General features: G+C 37.2%; 1 protein-coding gene and 1 long non-coding RNA gene across 7 annotated transcripts in view; one reads left to right on the forward strand and one right to left on the reverse strand.

Annotated features, from left to right (window-relative positions):
* Window positions 1–237: 237 nt before the first annotated feature.
* Window positions 238–17,527, reverse strand: part of KAT6A (lysine acetyltransferase 6A) — a 117,400-nt gene continuing 100,110 nt past the window's right edge. For 5 of the 6 annotated variants that reach the window (XM_036250222.1, XM_036250220.1, XM_036250221.1 and 2 more), the window contains 6 exons: window positions 16,550–16,643; window positions 14,314–14,545; window positions 13,405–13,612; window positions 11,630–12,232; window positions 8,055–8,367; window positions 238–5,600 (listed from right to left, as the gene is read on the reverse strand). In XM_036250222.1, coding sequence (XP_036106115.1) covers window positions 2,932–5,600; window positions 8,055–8,367; window positions 11,630–12,232; window positions 13,405–13,612; window positions 14,314–14,545; window positions 16,550–16,643 — 4,119 coding nt within the window. In that variant the 3' untranslated portion in view covers window positions 238–2,931. The remainder of the gene's footprint in view (window positions 5,601–8,054; window positions 8,368–11,629; window positions 12,233–13,404; window positions 13,613–14,313; window positions 14,546–16,549; window positions 16,644–17,527) is intronic. The other variant, XM_036250223.1, reaches the window with a different exon arrangement.
* On the forward strand, window positions 4,527–12,174 carry LOC118622748. The gene is made up of 3 exons (XR_004958123.1): window positions 4,527–4,623; window positions 11,558–11,664; window positions 12,066–12,174. It is a non-coding gene; the product is annotated as an uncharacterized LOC118622748 (long non-coding RNA).

Here is a 17,527-nt window from a genome sequence, read left to right on the forward strand (position 1 = left end):
TCAAATGGACTTCCCTAAAAAATCCAAAATGAAGTTATAATACAATTTTCTTTGGAAAAAAAAAAAATCTGTATTATTGGCATTTAAACACATATATATTTGAAAACTGGATTCCAAAGCAAAGATCATGAACTGATACTTGCTATATAGAGAGGTACATGAACAGGCTCTGTGTGTGGAAAAAGAATGAGTTTGAAATACTTGGAAGAGACAAAAATCCCACATGCAAGACAGACATCCAAAATGGCTCAACATAATTTATTTTTTTTTTATGTTAAAATGTACAGAGTTCTTTTGAAAGTACTTGCTAGAAAGGGGAAAAAAAAGTGATATTACATACAAGGAGAGGAAGGGAGACCAACTGGCCCAGGAGCGCATGACATGGAGAAATACAAAGGCATCTAGGCATCCCTTCCCCTTAGCTTACAAGTCACCATGAACAAAGTACAAAGAGGTTACAAAACAGGAAAAGCAAATATAAACAGACAGGAATAGACTTAGTTAGCTTCATTTGTACATGCGGCTTTTAGAGGCATCTGGAGCTCTATTCACACACTCTAGAGATCTCTTTAAAGAGAATTTTTATCTTTCTTAAAATACTTTTTAATATTCTACAACAAAGATAAAAAATTTTAAAGATGGAATGAAATGAAAAAGCTCTTATTTTAAAAGGCATCAAAGTCACTAACAGTGAGTTTTTAAATTTCTTTTTTAGAAGATTACCCAAGTTATTTTGCTAAAAATACATTTTTTTTTTAAAACAGAAGTGAAAAAATGACAGGTACCAATATCACTGTGTTGGATAATTTCTTTTATAATATAGAAAAGAACATTTTCTCTACAATAGTTCTAGTCACAAAAAGGCTTGTGGAAAAAGGGAGCTGCCTGATTGAATTTTTTTTTTTAAAGAAACAAAACCAAACACAATTGCAAACCAACGGAAACTGAATTCACGGCCCTCATTTCAACAGCTTCTCCTTCTGCCTTGACCCACCCTCCTCCCAATATACTTCCCTCCCAACCCACCCCACCCCCACCCCAATCAGGAAGCAATGACATAGCTGAAGATGTAGGGAGAGGGCAGCACAGTGCACTTTCTACATAGATGATTGAGAACTGGAATAGTATATACAGAGAAACTGGGTCCTACACAGCCTTGCACATGCTTAGAATTGATAGCAGTTAAAATGTGGAATTCTGCTTTTTTTCTACCTAACACATTTAATTGAGAAAGTCAATTAAAGTGTATTAAAAAAACCAACAAACCCTGTGCATTTGAAAAATTTAATGCCTAATTAGTACTTCAAAAATTTATCTATATAAAATGTACAAATAAAGGAGAGAATTTAATGCTTACAGGTAATTCTTAAGCAGTACTTCCCCCTTTTGGATATCTGACTGCACATACCAAGTGGTATAATAGTTTCCATCTTCTAATGATGGTATATATATATATATAGGTTTTTTCTTTTTCTTTTTACCTATCCCTGGAGCAAGTAACAGGAAGAGAATGGGCAAACTGGCTGCACAAGAGAAAAGAGAATGGAATTGGGAACAACATAGGAGCCTGCCAAAACCCTGCTGTCTAGATTTGCCCTACTTTGCTGGTGGTTGGTTGATCCCTCTTCTCTTTAGCCACTCACAGGTGAGCAGCCAGTGCACTCTGATTCACAGGGGATGAACTCAGGATCTCAAAAGACAAATGAAGACTAGAGGTATGTATCATTAAAGTAGCTATAAAATTCACACCATGATCTCGCTTACGAGGGGACACATTCTGTGTCATCTCTTCCAACATAAACAGTGTCAAAGGTTTGTCAGATATTTTCAAATCACTGAAACAGTCATCCACCAACATTGTAAGAATGTAAGAGGCTAATCACTGGGGACTATTTATTGAGTTTAATCAGAGTCAAAGGCTCAAGAATCAAGACCCTTAGCATCTCAAAGTACATACTAAAAACAAGAGGCTGTGTGGAGTATGGGCATTATGGCTGATTCACCAGGTGGTAAAAAACAAGAGGTTAATTTCCTCTTTTTGATTGTTAACTGACCAATCTCTATTCCTCCAAGGCTAAATCAGGATTGCAAACAGCTTTCCTCTGAGATTCTGCTGTTTAATTGAGACTTACAGTATTTGTGTGTCTCTGAGTGCTGAGTGGGAATAGTAGAAAAAATTATATTACACTTGATTTAAGAAAGACAAACATTTCAATAAAGTCCATTTATAAAGAAACATTTTGGGGGAGAGGTTTCAAGAGGGGTGTGTGTGTGTGTGTGTGTGTTTGTGTAGGGAGTGGAGGGGATTTTAAAAGGAGAAGCATTTTCCTGCCTCATTTTATTAATAATAATAATAATAATATTAACAATAATAATAAGTTTAAGGAGCTTGGGTTGTTCTCCATGTCCCCATCCGAGTCTCCCATAAGTGCCTCCTGCTGGAATGAAGTAGGAAATGAAAGGTTGGGTTTGGAGGAGAGGGTCTGGTTAACCCTCGAGATGTATATATAACATTTAAAAATGACAACACTGGGAGCTGCAAACAGTGAGGGGAAACATACATCTTCAAATAAAATAAGGATATTTCACTTTTACACAAATTCTGTCCATGTGGTGTGTAAAGAAAGTAAGGCTCTTTTTAATTATGAAAAGATTTTTGTGCATGTTTCCCCCATCCCCAAATCCATTTTTTAGATGAGTTCTATTGTAAAATGTTCAAGATTATGAAGAAAACCAAAACCCAGAACAAAATGAACCCCCAAAAAAGAGAAGACCAGGTTTTCTAAAAAATAAAATAAACCAAAGAAAAATTCCTCTAAATCTACAGCAATATTTTAACTGGAAAAAAAGGTCCATTTTTCTCTGGTTTGTCAGTATAAAAGGTTCCTTTATTTATATATATTTAAGTTTTTAACTGCAAGTTCATCTTGCTCATCTTCTCATATAAGGTCCATTGAGTGACTGCTTGGGCACACCAGCAGCATTCATGTAGCTATGATGGGAGGGGCCAGTGTACATCATGTTTCCATGAGGGTTTGGCTGCATAGGCTGCTGGGTATAGGCCTGGCTCCCCATCATTCCCATCTGCATCTGCATAGGATACTGTGCTGTCTGGTTCATGTAGGCAGGGTTACTATGGTAACTGCTGTTCATCATGGGTTGTGTCATTCGATAGCTGTTCATGGCATTCAAGGTGTTCATATTCATGGAATTGACATTATAGGTAGGGGTTGGCATTAAATTAACCCCCATGTTCATGCCACGTTGAACAGCCAATGCACGAGGGCCAGCCTGCATGGCAACCGCTGGTGGGCTGCGGCCATACAGCTGCTGCTGGTGAGCAGCTGCAGAGGGCAATGGTGCAGATTTAGAGCGGATAGAAATGTGCCCCTTGACTGGCATTTGCCCTTGCAACCTCTGAGTGTGAGGAATGCCAATGTTGGTAGCAGACATGTTGCACTGTAGCAGAGGTGACGTGAGGTTCATAGTGGTAGATGCCAAGTTTGGGGGCGGTGTCATGGTGGCTTGTGCTTGAGGGGTCCCAGCTAATGGATGAGATGGAGCTAGCTGAGCCAGTCCTGTATTAGACAAAGAAACACTGGTTGCATAGGAAGTCACAGCAGGAGAATGGCTATAAGGCATGGCATGAGGGTCCATAATGGTGTTAGTCAGCTGCTGCAACTTGGCTAAACTGAAGGTGGCTGACGGTTGAGAGTAGCTGCCGGCACCAAAATCCCCTGGAATCCTCTCATAGATACTGATGTTCCCAGTGCTTCCAGATTCTGGTATCTCCATGATCATAGGTGCTGGAGTGAAACTGTTATTCATACTACACTGTGACAGGGGTGGTTGCTGTTGAGGTGGGGGTGGGGGTTGAGGTTGCTGGGGCTGAGGTGGTGGTGGCTGCTGCTGTTGCTGCTGCTGCTGGGGTGGTGGAGGCTGAGGTGCTGGTTGTTGCTGCTGCTGCTGCTGCTGCTGCTGTTGCTGCGGTTGTGGTGGCGGCGGCTGCTGCTGGTTACTGGGAGGCCGCTCCACCACACAACTCTGAGGTGACTTGATGTTGCAATTGGCAGCAGGCTGGACATTGTTCTGCTGCATCATGCTGCAGCTGTTGCCCATGTTTGCCATTTGCTGAGTGACAACACAACTGTTCTGGGTGAGGCTGCTGGAGGATGATAACCCACCATAGGAGCAGCTGCTCTGGGAAGAGTTATTCCCACAAATGCTGCTGCCCATTGTGGAATCATAACTGCTAGGGTTCTCATAGTTTTCTGTGGTGCTCTCAATGCTTCCCAGATCACTGAAGCCACTGTCCACCACCTGCTGAGAGTGGTCGGATACGGAAGGCACATCCATCATGGGGCTGGTCTCCATGTTCTGCATAGAAGGTGCGGACAGGGATCCTTGTTCTGGGCTGATCTGGGTGTAACCACTTTCAAGGGCAGGCACATTGGGACTGCTGACTGAACGGACTGACTGGCTGGGATGAGACTGAACAGAAGATATTGGACTGTTATGTTCAGAAGCATGACAGTCTTCAACCATCGACATCTGAGGGTCTTCATCAGCCTGGGTGTAACTCTGCAGGGTCTGACAAGCAGCAAGCGTCTCTTCACAGTCCTGGTAGGCGCCCTCATGCTCATTGCTTTCTTCTTGAGTCAAAGACTGCACTGCTTGCACAGTTTCCAGATCCAGTTCACTATGGGGAATCTCATCTTCCTCTTTTAACTCAATTAGTTCTTCTTTAGAGTTTGAATCTTCTTCATGATCATCCTCAGACCCTGGCATATGCTCTGATACCACGGATGTTTCATGGGAAGTCTGTTCCTCTTCAGAATCTGGTTCTGTTTCATCTTTATCCTTTATATTCTCCCTACTGTTCTGCATATTCGTATCTAAAAAAGACTCCTGACCTCCAGGATCCTCCTTGACATCTTCTCTAACAGGCTGCTCCTCTAGCTCTTTTTTCTTTGTAGATTCTAGATGACCGTCATCTTCATCATCTGCATCATGGTCTTCATTCTGGTTTGTCTCTACAGCTATTTCATCCTCTTCCTCTTGCTCCTGCTCTTCCAGTTCTTGTTGCTCTTCCTCAGATTGCCTCTGCTCGTCTGAGACACAAGGTTTCTCTTCTTCCTCCTCTATCTCAGGTTCTTTCATTTCCATCTCGGGACTGTTGCTGCTATCCACTGGAGAAGCTGCTCTAACTTCACTGCTGGTTGTATCTTCTTCTTCTCCCTCTTCAACCTCTTCTGCTTCCACATGCATCTCCTCTTCTTCCTTCCTTTCTTCGGGTAAAGGCAAGTCTTCTTTTGATTCAACAGTTTCTTCATTCTCTTGAATTTTGAGTTTACGTCCAGGTTTAGGAATGGGGATAATGGGCTCAACAATGTGATCTTGAGTAGAAACGGGTATGATTTCCCGATTCAACTTAAATCCTGGTTTGCGGCCAGGTCTTTTCTTCCAGTGGATTGGTTTGCGGCTCTTGCCTTTGGGCCATCCCTTTTTCTTTTTCATAGGTGTGGATGTATCTGGCTCATGTGAAGAATTCTTCACATCACATTTTCTCAAGACAGGTACTGGCTTTAGGATAGGAGTGTCTGTAAAGGAGGGATAAAAGATAAAAATAAAAATAGGTATAAGATCTTGTATTTTCTAAATGCCTTTTTCTGAGACCAGCATGTACAACAGAAATAATTTCATTAATTACCACAAACTCTTGATTATCTTCATTTTCAAGTTATTAATCTAAAGAAGAAACCTAATTAGTGACATCGTCTGAAGTCAAAGGTAAAATGGCAAAACAGTGAAAGAATGCTGGTCAACATTCTGTTACTATCATTAGTTAAAACCAGTTCAAGTTTATCACTGCCAACTGTATAGCTTTGAAAATGTCCTCTAATATTCAGTTTTATCACCTATAAAATGGAGATGAGCTTTATAAAGATGTAAACACTAAGCAGTCATCACTACTTTAGTCAAGCTGTCTTTATTGTATAAGTTATAAATCAGCTCGTATCTTCTTCTTTTTAAAATCCTCACCCAAGGACATGTTTTCCTTGATTTTAGGGCTGGGGAGGGAAGAGAAACATGGATCGTTGCCTCCTGCACGTGCCCCGACCCACAACCTAGGTATGTGTCCTGAACAGAAATCAGACCCAAAACCCTTTGGTGTACAGGAAGATGCTCCAACCAACTGACCCATCCAGCCAGGGCTATTTTTCTGATTGCAATTTATATTATCTCTCTGGTTTTCTTATTTTCCACAAAATCATTACTTCAGGTAATTTCAAGAGCCAATTACTTCAGACCATGATTGACCAATCCTTTAAAATAAATGTCAATGTTGTGTTTATACGGTAATAGCTGCAAGGCATTTAGTGCTAGACAAATACTGACCTGAAGAATAAGCTGAAGCACCAATGACAATGGTTTATCAGATATGCATTTTATTTTAGCATTATTTTCTCCCAATTAATTTTTTTCTTTTTAAAAATTATAGTAAAAGCCCTAGTCAGTGTATCTCAGTGGTTAGAGCATCCACCCATGCACCAAAGGGTTGCAGGTTCAATTCCTGGTCAAGGGCACATATCTGAGTTACAGGTGGCCTCCTGCATGTGCCCCAGTTTCTCTCTCACATTGATGTTTCTCTTTCTCTCTCTCGCCCCCTTTCCACTATCTCTAAAAATCAATGGAAAAATATCCTTGGGTGAAGATTAACAAACAAACAAACAAAATGTAGTAAAATATACATAGCATAAAAGTCATCACTGTAACACTTTTGGTGTGGCATTAAGTAAATTCACATTTCTCATTAATTTTTAAAGGAAAGAAAACCAAAGCAAGAACAAGATTTTGGGTGGTAGAGCTAAAAAGGTATAGTTAGTAATAATAATTTGAGACTAAACAGAGAAAATGTGTCCAACTCAACAGAAACTTAGAAGATAATATTTTAGTTTATAATGACACAAGTCAGAATTTTACTAGTGTGCCAAATTTAAAGGATAAAATTTTAGTTTCCTACTTATTATATATCTCAAAATAGAACTCTGAAAATCATTCCCAATAACCAAAGAATTCAGTCACTTATCACTTTATTAAAATTATTTATTATGTAAATATGAAAGAATGAAGAAAATGAAAGTTATATACTAGATATAAAACTGGATTTATTTTTAAAAGAATAAAAAGTTCAACTAGTTAATACATAAAATCTATATGTTTATACATATATACAACTAGATTCCTTCAAATTCAAAGAGCTCAGTTTGACCCCATGCAAGGTAAACACTACAGATGTAGGCAGAATACACTAGCAAAAACTGAGGCAAGGATGCAAATGACTAGTGTGTGACCCAACTCATATATGAGCCCCCATTTCTTCATTTCTAAAGAGGAAGTGACAATAAGGGTATCTGAAAAGTAAATCACTGAATGTTTAGGTAAGCTATAAAGTTTAACCTATTTTAAAATATTGTTACTATTTTTATTAGAAATTTACTACTAATTGAGTAAGAAATACACGTAGAGATATGATTCAAGTAGGATTCCTGAACAGATCTGAAACAAGTCAATTTACATGAATCTGATCTTATTTAAGAATCATCTTAACATCTATTCATTTCACTATTTATTGAGTACCTGTATTAAGTACTAGTATACTACAATAAGCAAAACAGACTAAATCTATAGAATGTACATTCTGGTAAAGTTTATTATCACTTAAATATCTTCCTGGTGCTAAGTGTAGTATATCTATTAACTAAAGTTTCATATAATGAACAAAAAAGGCATTAGGCAGAAAAAGAATTGTCTGCAAAACAAAAATAGGTCCTGGGTTGAAGGGGAAACTAGAAAAAAGCACTTTAAAAGGACAGAGGACTAAATCAGGGTGAATACACTTGACACAACTTTTTTAGAGATTACCAAGTCATCCTTTGTTTAGTAGGCTATGTTAATTTTTCAGCCTTTTTATTGAAGTGTTTATGGTTACCACTGCTGTATCTTTAAAGACAATAAAACTACAATAAGCAAAAGTTCTCTGTAAAACATACCATCAGCATCATCTGACTCTTCGTCATCATCGTCATCTTCATCTTTAGACTTCCTCTGAGAAGAAGATCGACACCTGAGAACATCCTGTGAGGACAACCGATGGAAGTATCCTCTAGAGAAGAGTTCATCTTCTTCCTCTTCTTCTTCATCAATCTCAAACGTGGGCTCTAATCTTGGCATTGGCCTCTCAGAGTCAGAGTCTTCAAAAGGTTCATCTAAGACTTCTGTAGTCTCAGAAATAGTTTCTGTGACCACACTGCTATTGTGGTGTTTGCGCTTTCGGACTCTCCTTCTTCGGTGGAGAATTGGTTTCTATTTAAAAGAGAAAGAATTTTATTAACAGTAATGAACACTATCATTTCTACTAATAATATGATTAATAGTTTTTAAACCTAATATAATTAGCACAAATAAAATGAGGATGTTGTTTACCAAAATACATTAAAAAAATTTTTTTTTAAATATTTTTACTAAGTTTTAAAGAGAGAGGAAGGGGTAAGGAGATAATAGAAAAAAACATCAATGTGAGAGGGAAACATTGATCGGCTGTCTTCTGCACATCCCCTACTGGGGATGGAGCCCAGAACCTGGGCATGTGCCCTGACTGGGAATTGAACCAGCAAACTTTTGGTGCATAAGACATCACCCAACCAACTGAGCCCCACTGGCCAGGGCCCAAAACACATTCTAAATATTACCTTAAAATACTATAGTAAGATACATACATGTTGGATAACAAAATACAACTTTATAAAAGAATAGGCAGGCATGCGCAAAAAGCAGATATTATAATTAACTTATTAACAGTTCAGTTAAATTAAACATCCTAGGGAGTTGTCTATTTCAATACTAAAATGACAAATAGGCTAGTTCCTTAACTTCTCTTTTCCTCAAAAGAAAAAAAAGGATTAAAACACGTTGTTTGTCTCATTGCTCTACTATGCAGGTAAGCAGAACTATCAGTGAAGCTGTATGCCATTTTCATGGGTTATCCGTAGTTATATTGGAATGCAGAAACATGGAGCTGACAGGTGTTTACTTGATGTTAGTGAAGCATTTCAAAAGTCATAAAATAAATCTGTTATTGGAATTTGGCATATTAGGCACAATTTTGTACTAGGGTTGATTTATTACCTTAAATCACACAAAAGCACAAAACAAAGATGATGCACCAGAAATTATCTTAGCCAATTCCCTCATTCTATAGAGGCCAGAAAGGTTACAGAACTTGTTTAAGGTCACACATTCAGTCAGTATAGGAATGGTTGTAAAAAATAGTCTCACTCCAGTCAAATGAATTTCTTTAAGAACTTCACAAGCACTTTGTACATGATCTCACTGCCTATTATAATACTCCTTTAAAAAAAAACAAAACACAAATAGCATAATTTTATTTTATAAACAGGCAATACAAGCCTAGGATAGCAAAGATATATTCTTTACGGTCACATAATGAATAGCTGAGTTAGTCAAGAATTCACTTTTTCTCCACTTCAAATTTACTAATCCTTCTAGTTAAGAATATAATTTTCAGCCCTGGGTGGTTTGGCTCAGCAGTTATCGAGCGTTGGCCTGCAGACTGAATGAAGGGTCTCAGGTTCGATTCCCAGTCAAGGGCACATATCTAGGTTGCAGGTTCGATCCTGGGCCCTGGTCGGGGAGGCAACTAATCAATGTGTCTCTTTCACATTAATGTTTCTTTTTCTCTCTCTCCCTCCCTCCCTCTCCCTTATAATACTCTTATGTTTTGTTTTGTTTTTTTCCACTCTATGTTAAAAAAAAAAATCAATGGAGCCCTGGCCAGTTTGGCTCAGCAGTTAGAGCGTCAGCCCGCAGACCGAAGAATTGCAGGTTCAATTCTGGTCAAGGGCACGTGGTTGTGGTTTGGTCCCCAGTCCTGGTCGAGGTCGTGTGGGAGGCAACCAGTTGATGTCTCTCTCTCTCACATCGATGTTTCTCTCTCTCCCCTTCCTATTCTATCTGAAAAAATAAAAATGGAAAAATATCCTCGGATGAGGATTAAAAAAAATCAGTGGAAAAATATCCTCACCTGAGGATCCCCCTCCCCCTGCCCCCACCCCCACCAAATAATACAATTTCCTAATTAGGTTAAACATGGCCTTACTCTTTAGAAAAATAATAAATTCTAGGATTGGGGCATGAAATGTACAAGTTAAACCTAGAACATCCTGTAGTACCAGGAATTATGAAGTGTTCAAACCAAAACAAACAAAAACTTCGCAATGATGAGGGCATGTATGTTAAAGGGACACAGGAGCAAAACTGAAAGAGGTCCTATATATCCAAAGCAAGAAGAATTTGAGCAACAAATTAAATAAAGTGGTACTGGATTATAACTTAAAGTATAAAGTAAATATCTATGAGTTCACAGCAATATAAATAAAAGCTTAAATAAATTAATAAATGGCAGAGAATGGATAAATATCCCAGGCAGATTTCTAAATAAACATAGGTATTCAGCTCTTATGGAGTAGTGTATTACTCCCCATACCTTAAACATGGATAGTGGACAGAGACTTCCTTCCAAAGAGTACAGTATGAAAAAGGCAGGGGAAGGGGGGAATACCTTTATAGTGGAGAAACTGACAAACACAACCTCAAGCCAGGTGATGGAGATTAACAACAGTGAAAAGTCATATTGATAGTAAATACCCTTGTATATATACTGATAGTAGATACCCTTTATATGATGTGATGAGAATGACACTTTATCTCTGTGGTGTTCTTAAAAACACATTACCTCATTCTAATACCATGAGGAGCATTCTCAAAACTTTCAAGGTCACCAAAAACAAGGAGTCTGAGAAACCATTATAACCAAACTTTGCTCAATGACGAAATATATAGCTTAGAAAATATTTTTACTTATTTTAAAGATACGTTTTTACTGAGTTTAGAGGGAGAGGGAGACAGAGATAGGAACATCCATCGGCTGCCTCCTGCACACCCCCTGCTGGGGATTGAGCCCGCAACCAGAGCATGTACCCTGATCGGAATCGAACCAGTGACCTCATGCATGGGTCGATGCTCAACCACTGAGCCACACCAGCCTGGCTTAGAAAATACTTTTAAAACAAGGTTAAGAAAAATAACTGGAGGAGTGTAGGGGAGAGGGAGAAGGGAGGTGAGAGAACAGGGAAAATAGTACTGCTCAAGGTAAGATAAATGACTTCATTCTAAGCACCCCAATATACATCCACTTTCTATGAAACTGCATAATACTACTTTCCTTTTCTAATATAATCATTTCTAATCCATGCACACTTTTAAAATATTTTAAAAATCCCTATAAGTCACGATTTAAACATCAAAACAGCAAGCTGAAAAACAGTCTGTCAGCCCTTAAATAAGCTATGACTTCTAAGTTAATTACCATGAACCATAGAAGTCATACATACATTTCAAATAGTCACAGGGAACAGTATACTGAGGCTTAAAGGTTATAAAATAATACTAAGAATTTCTATCTTTACTCTTTCAGAACTCTAGGAAAGAACACTGTACACAATAAGCTACAACTGGAGGAAGAAAAGACGTCAAAGAAATGCCTTACCTTTCGCTTCAATGTGGGCTTTGTAAGAATTGGTGGTGAGTTGGACCGAGGACTTTCTGGCTCCTCTTCCTCCTCACTACTCTCACTGAAGCCCCTGAGGAGAGCCCTGTCACCATCACTATAGCGACGGGACAGTCTATCATTGCCTTCTGGTAACCTACACTTCAGAGCCTCAGGGCTTTTCTTTAGGTGTCCTCGCCACAGCTCAATCCCCTCACTTAGTCTTCTTCTGGGAATGTCTGGCTTCCCATCCTGGCTTGGCTGCTCCTGAGAGGCTGCCAACTGTTCCTCACTTTCAGTATATTGTTCTTGGGAGGTTTCTGATTTTTCCTCACATTCTCCATATTGTTCCTGAGGAGTTGTTGACTCTTCCAAGAGCAGTTTAGAATCTTTATTGCCAAATCGTTCCTGGGTTTTTTTGTTCTTCCTCCCACAGCGGCCTTTCCGAGATGGCTGATTATTTGCAGGAAGACTATCACGAGAAAGGACTTGTTTGTTCAAACGTGCAGAACTGGCGGGTGCCATAACTTCTGGTTTCTTTTCACCTTCTATTGAAGAATAAGAATCTTGTTCTTTGTTCTCCCGAGATGCAGACTTTCCCACCTGATTTTAGAAAATAAAACCGTGCTGGTTAATTTTCCAGTCTTATCTGGTTATATCTCCTATTATAATCTTTCAGATACTAAGATAACAAAACAGAGTTTTAAAAAATAAAATTATTATTTAATAGCTAAAATTAATATTTCTTGTGTGTCAGACACTGTCTTAAATGCTTTAAAGGTATTAATATAACCTTCATAACAACTGTATAAAGCATAATTATATGCCTATTTTACAAAAGTAGGTAACTGAGGCACAGAAAGTTTAAGCAACTTGTCCCAGGTCATTCATGCAACAGCAAGTGAAGAAGTTGGGACATAAACCCAGGCAGTCTGACGCAAGAGCTTGTGCTCTCAGACACTATACAATATTGTCTTCAATAAACAAAGTGGATATTATTGTTCTTATAAATGTTACATAAAATAGTTTATGAAACTTCTCAGAAATAAAAATTTATAAAGAGAGAGGAGATGGGCTCTGGGGTATTTGAGCAAGAAAAAAGGGGTGTTTGAAGAAAAATGAAAGAAAATTTCTGTAATTATTTTGATCTCGTTTTATTCTGAATATTTGATTTCATTTTTTAAAAATACATTAAACAGGGGCATGAATTTGTTTACGTTTATCAAAGACATAGATTTTTAAAGGATGAAAGAACTGTGTTTTTTTTAAAAAAAAAGAGGTACGCATCACATGAAGAAAAATATTGAAAACTATACCGCCTCTCCCTTTAATGGCTTTAACCCTTTAATGGCTAAAGACATCTGTATACCTACTGAACTACTGAGTGCTGTCTTAGAAAACATACACATTTATATTATTCCATAATGTTTTAAGAAAAATGGATCTTCATTTCATTTTTAACAAGTCAGATTTATATTCAATTAAGATCCCTTAATTACTATATAGCTTAAAATTTAGTTGCTTAAAAAAATTAGCTGCTTATTGGACTCTGGTAAGAAATAGTCATAAGTAGCACATAACAAATTTGAAGGTCTCCTAATGATCCAAGGCATAAAACCCAGTTTTCCTGACATTATCATTAAAATAAACTCTGAAATTTTAATGTGAATTTATTGTATTGGTTTATTTTATGTATTTATATAAATCACAGGTATTCATGAAAACCCAAAATATATCCTTCTGTCATCAAAAACAGAGACTGCTCATGTCCTTACACTTGTCTCTAATTCTCTTTCCGGGCATTGCGGCTCTTCATTTTCCCCCTCCTCAGCCTCCTCTTCTTCCTCCTCTGAGACAACAGAATTGGAAACTATGACAGGAGTCCAGCGCAAGCATTCTGGATCTACATCTACGGGTCGCAAATTTAGCTGAAGCTTTGTCATGTGATCCTGAATAAGTTTTTCCCGGCGGATAATCACAAATCTGGAACCAAAGAAAAGTTTATAGCAATCAACAATGTACAAAAAGTACCTAACACTGAATATGGAGCTATAATGCCCAGAAAACCCTGGAAATGATGATAAATGCTTCAATAATAGCAAGCCTGGGAAGCTGAAATACAGAAACATTGCTATCACATGAGATAGCTAAAAACTATGAAATTAGATAAATACTTCACACTCAACTACAGCAATGGATGAAGTTATGTTAACCATTTATTGTCTCATACTTTCCACCTCTGAATTTATGATACTTTCCTGAATTCTATCCCCTATTCTCCATATTTCTAGCTCAAATGCCTCCTCTCTTTGTGACCTTTCCCCAGGCACTCTAGATAGGGTGAGCTCTTCTCTTTGACCTATATTTCATTTTGTACCATGTTATGTGGAAATAAATTATGGGTATAAACTTATTTGACATCGCTTCTAGGGTTGAAGGAACTCCCAATTCTAGAAAATAAGATTCAGGAGCCTTGGTTCAAAAGTTAGAGGAAGGCCAAAAAAACAAGTTCAGAAAAATATAGTCAATAGTATCAAATATCATAGAAAGGAAAATGATGTCTGAGGATCACCAAGTATATCATTTATATCAGTTTATGTTCTTCCATTAATAATTTGGCTGCCTGATCCAAAAGCTTCCACCTAATTATTCTTCAAAGGTACACAAAGGGATGTAATACTCACTGGTCACTACGAAAGTCCAGCATTCTTAGGTGGTGGAGTGTGGAAGTAATGTCTTGAGGACAGATTCCAGTCAACTTACTTAACTTCTTAATGCTGATTTGCTTGTCATTTTGGTGATAAAGGCACTCCAATATTACACTTTTCCAATAAGCCATGTAGGAAAGACGACCTAGATCAGATAATGGTTTCTCTGGAGACCCTGCTTGGCCTTCGCGCTTTGATAGCAAATAACCTAAAGAAACCCCAAATCACAAATATGACAGAGAGCCTAAATAAGCTAATTCACCAAAATAACAATCCCCTCTTGCACAATCAATCAAATTATTGTAGGTAATAATAATTACAAAAGTAAATTCCTCCAAGAAAAGAATAAAATTGCAAAATTACTTGAAAAACCAATTTGTAGGATGACTACATAATTTGTATACAATTAACATTAGTATACAAAATTGGTATCACTTTGTCTACACTTAATATAAATTGTTAAAATATTCAAACTTAAAAATCAGGACTTCAAATTGATAGTCTGCATTAGTAAGTTTAAGGCAATAATGTTTTTTTATTTAATGTATTATAGTAGAAAACTACCCTTGCATGTTTTACTTGGACCACTAGATGGCAACAGCTATATCTTAACTGAACAATACTGTATAAAAGAATGCCACAGTGTTTATGTAACCCTATCTATTAAGCTTGTGGTTCTTGGAGAGTGAATTAGATGACAATTTCTCACTTCAACCAAAGCTCTCCTCACAATTACCTATCACCCTAATTCTTGGTAAGCAAGAATGTCAGCATGAGGGTGTCACTGTATTACTTCTTCCTCTTGATTAGTGTGTGACTCAAGAATAGGAAAAAGGAGGCATAAATTCTAAGGGAAAGCAATGAAAATGGAGATAGCAGAAGAAATGCTTTTAGTCATTAAAGAAAACATAAAATCAGTCTAAGGATAATAATGCGGGGAACTATATTACATTACAAAAAATAACTGAAGACAAATATTGTAATCATACAGCCTGTTGTTTGTATATCTAAAAAATGCCAAATCAGCATAATCAAGTATTTTCCCTTAACTATGTCACTTAATAGCATAACGTGTTCAGTCATGAGTCCTATTTCAAAACAATATATTAATATTAAAGGAATAATCTGAGTTCTACCCTCTACTATTAATCCAAGAAGACCAAGGAAATGTACAAAATAATCAATTTTATTTCCAATAAAATACAGTCAGGTGTACAGTCTAAGGCCAAGGAGAATAAGCTTTACTGGTCTATAGAAGAATTAACTTCTTAATGCTGACCATATAATCATCTGATATTTAGAAGGACTGCCTGTTACAAAATCCTTAGTTTAAACCAATGTTTCTGAATATATTTTTAAAATACTATTTTTAGCAGTATCTGAGAAAATATTCCCTCAAATATCACTATTTTATAATCAATTTAAAATTTACTGCAGACATACATTTACTTTCTCAGCAAGATTATCAATGTGTGAAAAAAAATTCATGTTCCACAATGACCTTTGTAGAGCCATTAGCTTTCAATAGTTAACTCAGATTTAGTTATTTACTATATCATTTAATTTTAAGATTTTAAAAGGTACATCACATATTTTTAACCACTGGGTAGAGAGCCTATAACTAGAAAAATGCTGCACACATTTTGGATAACAAAAATTGGGCAGGTACTATACTTCTTTTTTTTTAATCCTCACCCGAGGAAATTTTCCCATTTTTTTGTTCAGATACATCGATGTGAAAGGGACACATCGAGTGGCTGCCACCCGCACGACCGACCAGGGCCGGGGACAAACTGCAACCGAGGTACGCGCCCTTAGCGGAAACCGAACCCGGGTCTCTCGGGACCACAGGTCGACGCTCTAACCGCTGAGCCAAACCGGCCAGGGCTACTTCTTTATTAATTTAAGTAGTTATACAATATTTTAGTATTGTTGTGACTTAGAATTACTACATAAAACTAAGTTCCATTGTAATTTAACAGTTGCAAATTCAAGATATTTGTTATCACAGAAAAGTTGGTATTCAATATTAGCTATTTAAAAATATTTAATGTTCAATCAACAGAAAAAAATCATGACTTTAAGTTTTCAAGTTCTATACAGCAAGCAGTATGACAACCAATAAATCATCTGCAAATCTTTGAAATATCACACACACACACACACAGAGTCCATAGGAAGAGATAATAAGAAATTATGTTATAATACTTACTGAAATCAATGAGAAACCTGCCATAGCCCTTACGCTGGTATTGGGGAAGAATCATTATACAGGAAACATTGTATTTCTGTTGGCAGTGCTTTTCCTGGTAGAGAAAATAGAAGCCAAGTTTTAAAACAACAGACTGATAAGACTGAATGGTGAGGCTAATTATTAAGAAACAAACACTAAAAGTCAAAACCACAGCCTTGGTCCTTTGGGAATAACAATACACACCAAAAAAGAAAAAAAAAAAAAAGACCCCACTGGGAGGAGACAGGACAATGTTAAGTCATTGCCATTACCCACAGAGCAACTATCCTAGGAGAATAAAATAATAAAATAAAATGATGCCATCCAGCAACATCTGCAACTCAAAAACAGCATGTCAATGCCTAAGATGAGCAGAGGAATCTAAGTTCCAATCACTTTGCAAAGCTACAAATTATAAATCAATGTGGCTCTCTAGAAGTGGGAAGATTCACCATCAACTATTTCAAAGTTTCTTTTATTTCCTCATCTGGTGCTACACAGTGGAGTCTCCCCTCCCTATAGGCTGTACCTAACTTCACAAAAAATAGTCCCAAAGTGTTCGGTACAAATATATTTTTACAAACCAGGCAATCTATCTTAAGTTATATTTAACTACTGAAATAGCCTATTAACAAAATGCTTATAAAGCTAGCTGTCCTAGTACTTATTTTATACCCTTAGATTTTACCTTGGGCTTGCTCAAATAAAAGGACATCTTTCATGTTGCTTAACCACAAAAGAACATTTTTTCCTCTGAACAGAATGCAAGATTAAAGGAAGAAGAAAAATGTACTGTATTAAAAATCGCCTCTCACTATTATTTCTATGCCAAAAATTCAAATTAGGAAGAGAAGATTTAAACTGTGAAAGAACTTAAACAGGTAATGACTGTGTTTATTTTACAAGTTCTATCTATTATCACCATGGGAATAGAAGTCACTTAAACACTTTTCCTCT

The sequence above is a fragment of the Molossus molossus genome, unplaced genomic scaffold (assembly GCF_014108415.1).
Source record: "Molossus molossus isolate mMolMol1 unplaced genomic scaffold, mMolMol1.p scaffold_m16_p_9, whole genome shotgun sequence".
Classification (NCBI taxonomy): Eukaryota; Metazoa; Chordata; class Mammalia; order Chiroptera; family Molossidae; genus Molossus; species Molossus molossus.